The 5,970-nt window shown below is 33.8% G+C and overlaps 1 protein-coding gene across 1 annotated transcript; it reads left to right on the forward strand.

Annotated features, from left to right (window-relative positions):
* The first annotated feature begins 673 nt into the window (after positions 1-673).
* LOC137829126 (uncharacterized) lies at positions 674-1,764 on the forward strand. The gene is made up of 3 exons (XM_068635921.1): positions 674-797; positions 996-1,559; positions 1,628-1,764. Exons 1-3 carry the CDS (start codon positions 674-676, stop codon positions 1,762-1,764), a joined length of 825 nt encoding a protein of 274 aa, XP_068492022.1.
* Positions 1,765-5,970: the final 4,206 nt, after the last annotated feature.

A 5,970-nucleotide genomic window follows, 5' to 3' on the forward strand; every position in this document is an offset into this window, starting at 1 on the left:
AGTTTTTAAAACATTTCGTTTAGAAATTTGAGATTCAACCTTCATTGCAAGATGAACCAAAGATCCCAAAGATGAATACTCTTGAAGTTCAACAATATCTTGAATATCCCTTCTTAGGCCACTCACAAACCTAGCTATCATAACTTCCTCACTCTCTTTCAATTTAACTTTAAGTAAAAGCGTTTCTAACTACTTAAAATAAGCATCCACACTTAGCGTCCCTTGTTGAAACCGTTGGAGCTTCAACATTAGGTCTTTCCTAAAGTGTGGTGGCACAAATCTAAGGCCCATACACTCTTCCAAATCGTCCCAAGAGACCACGGGAGGTCTCTTGTTATAGCCAATGTCCATTACAATACTATGCCACCATTTCATGGCATAATCTATGAATTCTAAAGAGGCTATATTCACCTTTTGATCCTCTTCTACCTTATAAGTTGTAAAAATTTGTTCACATTTAGCCTCCCAATCTAAATACACATTTGGATCACTATCCCCATTAAAGCTAGGGATTCCTAGAGGAAAACACAAAGTAAGATTTCTAGAGGAGTATTTTCCTGATAGTGTCAGATATGCAAAAGAAATTGAATTCATGCAGCTGGAACAAGGAAATCTTTCAGTCACTGAGTATGCTACTAGGTTCAAACACCTAGCTAGATTCTACACCCAGACCATGACTGGGGCTTGGAGATGTAGAAAATTTGAGTTTGGGTTGAAGCAAGAGCTTAAAGAAGTGGTGATTCCTATGTCTATTAGAGATTTCCCTATTCTAGTGGAGAAAGAAAAAGTAGTGGAGAGTTAGAAAAGTAGTAGCAGACTTGCTAAGCCTCAAGTGGGAGGACCTTCTAGAAGCACACCCAAATATGAAGATAAAAAGGAGCCTTATTCCAGACCTCAATCCTTCAGGAGTGGAGGGCCTACTTATCAGTTGCTACCAAATGTCAAATGTTTTCAATGTGGTGGGGAACACATAGTTAAATTTTGTCCTCATCCAGTGCCATACGTTACATGTGATAGATGCCATAGATACGGTCATGCTACGAAGGACTGCCATGCCAGACTTCTAGTCCCAAATATTACTGGAGTGCAGCAAAATAATAATCATAAACCCAGAGGTATTGGTAGAGTTTTTGCCATTATTGGAGCTAAAGCTTCGCAGCCCGATAGCCTTGTTAGAGGTATTTGTTCTATCCTTGGAATACAATTATTTGTATTGTTTGATTCTGGGGAAACTCATTCTTTTATATCTTTTGATTGTGCTAAGAAACTTAAGTTGCCAGTTCGAGAGTTAGAAATTGAGTTGGTGGTATCTACACCAACAGAAGGTATTATAGTAACTTCTTCCATGAGTGTTGAGTGTCCAGTAATTATAGATGGGTGGAGATACAAAATCAACATGATTTGCATACCTCTAAAAGATTTGGAGGTTATATTGGGAATGAGTTGGTTGTCTGCTAATCATATCCTTATAGATTGTGGTCGAAAGAAGTTAATTTTCCCTGGATTTGAAGGAATGCAAGTTATCTCAGCTCAACAGCTTGAAAGAGAGATACAAGAAGGTGAAAAATGTTTTATGGTCTTGGCTTGTTCTATAGTTACAGATAAAGTACAAAAAGATATGTTGTAGTTCAGGAGTTTATGGATGTATTTCCTGATGAGATTCCTGGACTTCCACGAAAGAGAGAGATAGAGTTTGCAATTGACTTGATTCCTGGAGCAGCCCAGTGTCAATTTCTCCATACCGAATGGCACCAGCAAAGTTAGCTGAATTGAAGAAACAACTAGAAGACTTATTGGAGAAGCAATTCATTCGACCTAGTGTTTCTCCATGGGGAGCTCCAGTGTTATTAGTGAAGAAGAAAGATGGTTCGTCACGTTTATACATAGATTACAGACAATTAAACAAGTTAACAATAAAGAATAAATATCCTCTTCCTAGAATTGACGATCTGATGGATTAGTTGCATGGGGCAGTTGTCTTTTCTAAAATAGATCTGCGCTCAGGTTATCACCAAACTGATGGACAATCAGAGAGAACTATTCAGTCCTTAGAGGATTTTCTTAGGACTTGTGTGTTAGATCATTTGGGCAGTTGGGATGAAATTCTACCTTTGGTGGAGTTCACTTACAATAACAGATACTAAGCTAGCATAGGAATGGCTCCTTTCGAGGCATTGTATGGAAGAAAGTGCAGGACACCTCTGTGCTGGTTTCAGGATGGTGAGAGCGTGTTAATTGGACCAAAATTAATACAATAAACCAATGAGAAAGTCAAAATGATTCAGGAAAGATTGAAAACATCTCTCAGCAAGCAAAAATCTTATGCAGATCAAAGAAGAAGACCTTTAGAATTCTCTGCAAGTGAGCATGTCTTTTTGAGAGTTACATCGTACACTGGTGTAGGAACAACACTCAAATCCAAGAAATTGACTCCTAAGTTTATAGGACCTTACCAAGTTCTTCGGAGAATAGGCCCCATGGCTTATGAAATTGCTTTGCCTCCTCCTTTAGCTAACATTCACAATATTTTTCATGTATCTCAGCTAAGAAAGTACGTACCTGATCGCAGTCACATTCTAGAGTCTGATTCAATCTAGGTGAAAGAAAATTTGTCATTTGAAGTGAAGCCAATCAGAATTTTAGATTCACAAGTGAAACAACTTCGTGCAAGAAGTATTCCCATGGTGAAAGTTTTGTGGGATCTCATATCTGGAGACTCCACTTGGGAAATTGAAGAGAAGATACAAGCATCATACCCTAATCTCTTTCTTTCTAAGTTCATTTTCGAGGACGAAATTTTTTGTAGTTGGAGATAATGTAACAGCGTAAAAATGATAAACAAGCAGAGCCACGACCCCCCCTACACATAGTGCCTTTCATTTTTCTTTTTTTTTTCTCTCTCTCTCCATATTCTTTTCTCTCCCTTCTCTCTTAATTTTCTCTCCCAATCTTCATCTATTTTAGAATCTAATCGGACCACGTTGTAGCTGGCGAGTTAAGCAACATTTATACCCGATCAGATTTTCAAACCGAGTAAGTTCATTTTTGCTCTAAAGTTCCTTTGTTCTCTATTTTTCCTTAGGATTTAGTCATCAATCTTGGTGGGGTCAGTTGAGAAGTTTAATCCTCTCAACTTATTCTACTCTATACTGAATTTTTGTTCTGTTTGGATAACTTGCTTTAGGCCCGTAAATCATGAAGCTTATCCAGACTGTGGGGAATAAAATTCTAAAAGTTGCTTGGAAAGCAAGCAATTAAGGTAAGGGAAGCTAAATTTAATTTTTAATAGTACCCTAGGCTAGAAGATCTACATATGGAGGGGACATGGTCCCAATATTCAATTTCTCTTGTAGGGATGTTATTTGTTTATATATTGTGTGTTTGTTTATATATTATTTGAACTTTATAAATATTATATTTTGATAGTTAGAAAGTTAAATATTGTTTTGATGTTGGAAAAGTTCTTGAATGGTATAAATTTTTAAAATGTTCTGATTGAATGATATGTATTTTATACGAATGATGAAAATTGTATGAAATTGATGTCATACATTTGGGATAATGCATGAGTTGTTATTTGATGGTACATTAAGTATGAAAAGCCTATGTTTAACGGAGATTCTCTGGCTTCACTAATGATCTAAGTCATGTACACTAAGATATCCGGTGGTTAGAAGCTGAGAGGGAGTTCATACACACTGGGTCCCACTGTAGACACCTGGTATTGGATGTTTGAACTTACCCTGATCTTTTCTATTGGATTCGCTGGTAATCTTTGGATCAGGTGTTAGTCTCTGGTAGGGGCATACTTAATGAGTCTTCCGAAAGACGAAGTGGGATTGAAATGAAATCCAATGATTATGATTGAAAATAGATCCATGTGTGATCTATATGAATGATGGAATTGGTATTGAAATTTTACATGAAATCATTTAAAGAAATGTTTATAAATTATTAGTCTAAATTGGTTATATTTCCATGAATTATGTTATGGATTTTCTTTGCACTAGCTTACCCTTACTTTTCGTGTTGTGTTTGAATTGCGATGATTGTACTATGTACACGAGCAGATGACCATACAGGTGCAGGAGAGCCTTAGAGGTTTCAGAGTTTTATTTTGAGCTATGGATATGTAAATATTTGTATTTCTATAAATCTTAATCATGTATTAGGAATGTTTTGAAAAACTCCAAGTTTGTATAGAAACTGGTAAAACTTTTATTATAATAGTTATATGTAAATTATGGGATGTTACATGATATAAAACGATAAAAGGAAAAAAAATTTAAAATTTTGGTAATTATAATTGAATGTAGCATTCATAAAAGAAATAAAGAACAAAATCTATAACTTTATGGTAAAATATTGTAAACAACAACATTTAAAGGTTAAAACTAGTGAAACATTACACTATATTTTTTCCTAATGAAAAACTAAAATAACATTTTTTAATTATGATTCTCGATGTTGAACATTTGTTTTTTTTTAGTAACACTTCCTTCATTAATATCTAATATATAAAAATTAATTATAATTAGTTACAATGTTATTTAAAACAAAAAATAATATTTAAAATATAATTTAGAATACTAATCAATCCTCTCAGTAGAATATATTTAGCAATACATAATGTGAAAGATAGAATTCGATATTGGTGAAATAGTTGGTTACACAAGTATCACGTTAATAAAGTTAAATCCCTTACAATTATGCTGGACACTTTTAAAAATATTCTCACAAGGAATGAAATAGTCGAATACCAATTTAATGATAAACATTAAGTTTAACATAGTTAAATTTAAGGATAACAATAATTGATTATAAATTAAAAAAAAAAAATAACTACTATCACACAAAACAAATTCAACGTTAGATTTACCTGACCAATAAGGAGAACTATTTTTCGATTGAGGTTAATTATGTTTTTTTATTGATGTTAATAGAAGTTATTTTTCAATTTATATTATATTATTAGGATAATTTTTATGTTGTTATCTATCATTACTCAGAGTTCTTTAATCCATATTCATGGAGAATATTTTTTTTTATAAATATGAACTATAATTTTACATTGAAGTTTGTCGTGTTTATTTTATGTGTGCAATGATTATTATTATTTTTATTAGAGACATTTATGTTATTCATTCTCAATAATTTGTTATATTTCTTTTCTAACGTTGAGTAGGAAAACTTGTTGAGTAGGAAAACTTGTGGTTAATATTCATTCCAATTTGTTACTCTAGGAAAAAAAATTTAATAACGACTACAAATAACAATATTTAATAGAAATCTGTCGTAGAAAAAACACAGTAGTATTGTTGTAATTTTTATGAATTTTTTGACAAATAATGACGGTTGCAACATAAATTGTCGTTACAAATGGATTCAATGTGAAATAACGACGATTATGACACTGAACTGTCGTTAAAAAGTATTCAATGTGAAAATGATGACAGTTACTTTACTTAACTGTCATTATTAAACTGCATAAAAAATGAAAAGCGTCTCAACCTGCACTTACTCTTCTTCTCCATCACGCTCTTATTCTTCTTCTTCATCATTTTCGCTTTTTTTCTCCATTGGCGCCGCTTGCGAGCTCTCCATTCTCGCTGTGGCTGAACATCCCTCCTCTCCTCTGTGCCTTGAGCTCCCCCCGCGCCACCATCCCTTTGATCTTTCCTCTCCTTCACGACGTCCAACGTCCACCACCGTAGAAGTTAATTCCTTAACCCATTTATTATTGTAATTTTATTAAACACTAGATAACAATTATTTTTTAAACAATATGACACGCCATTTGGCAATCAACCCACCATTTCCAAGGCCATCATCTTCGTGTTGGGTCTTCTTCAAATATTGCACAATTTGAAAAACAATATTTTATTTAGTCAACCACCTGAAATGTTTGGATTTATGGAGTACCCCTACAATATGTCTGGTCATGTTCTGTACCAACAAGTTTCACCAACT

This window comes from Phaseolus vulgaris, chromosome 7 (assembly GCF_000499845.2).
Source record: "Phaseolus vulgaris cultivar G19833 chromosome 7, P. vulgaris v2.0, whole genome shotgun sequence".
Classification (NCBI taxonomy): domain Eukaryota; kingdom Viridiplantae; phylum Streptophyta; class Magnoliopsida; order Fabales; family Fabaceae; genus Phaseolus; species Phaseolus vulgaris.

Coding starts and splice junctions, on each gene's coding strand:
- LOC137829126 (XM_068635921.1), top strand. CDS start 674: ATGACTGGGGCTTGGAGATGTAGAAAATTTGAGTTTGGGTTGAAGCAA. Junction 798..995: donor GAAAGAAAAAGTAGTGGAGA/GTTAGAAAAGTA, acceptor GTCCTCATCCAG/TGCCATACGTTACATGTGAT. Junction 1,560..1,627: donor TGAAAGAGAGATACAAGAAG/GTGAAAAATGTT, acceptor GATATGTTGTAG/TTCAGGAGTTTATGGATGTA.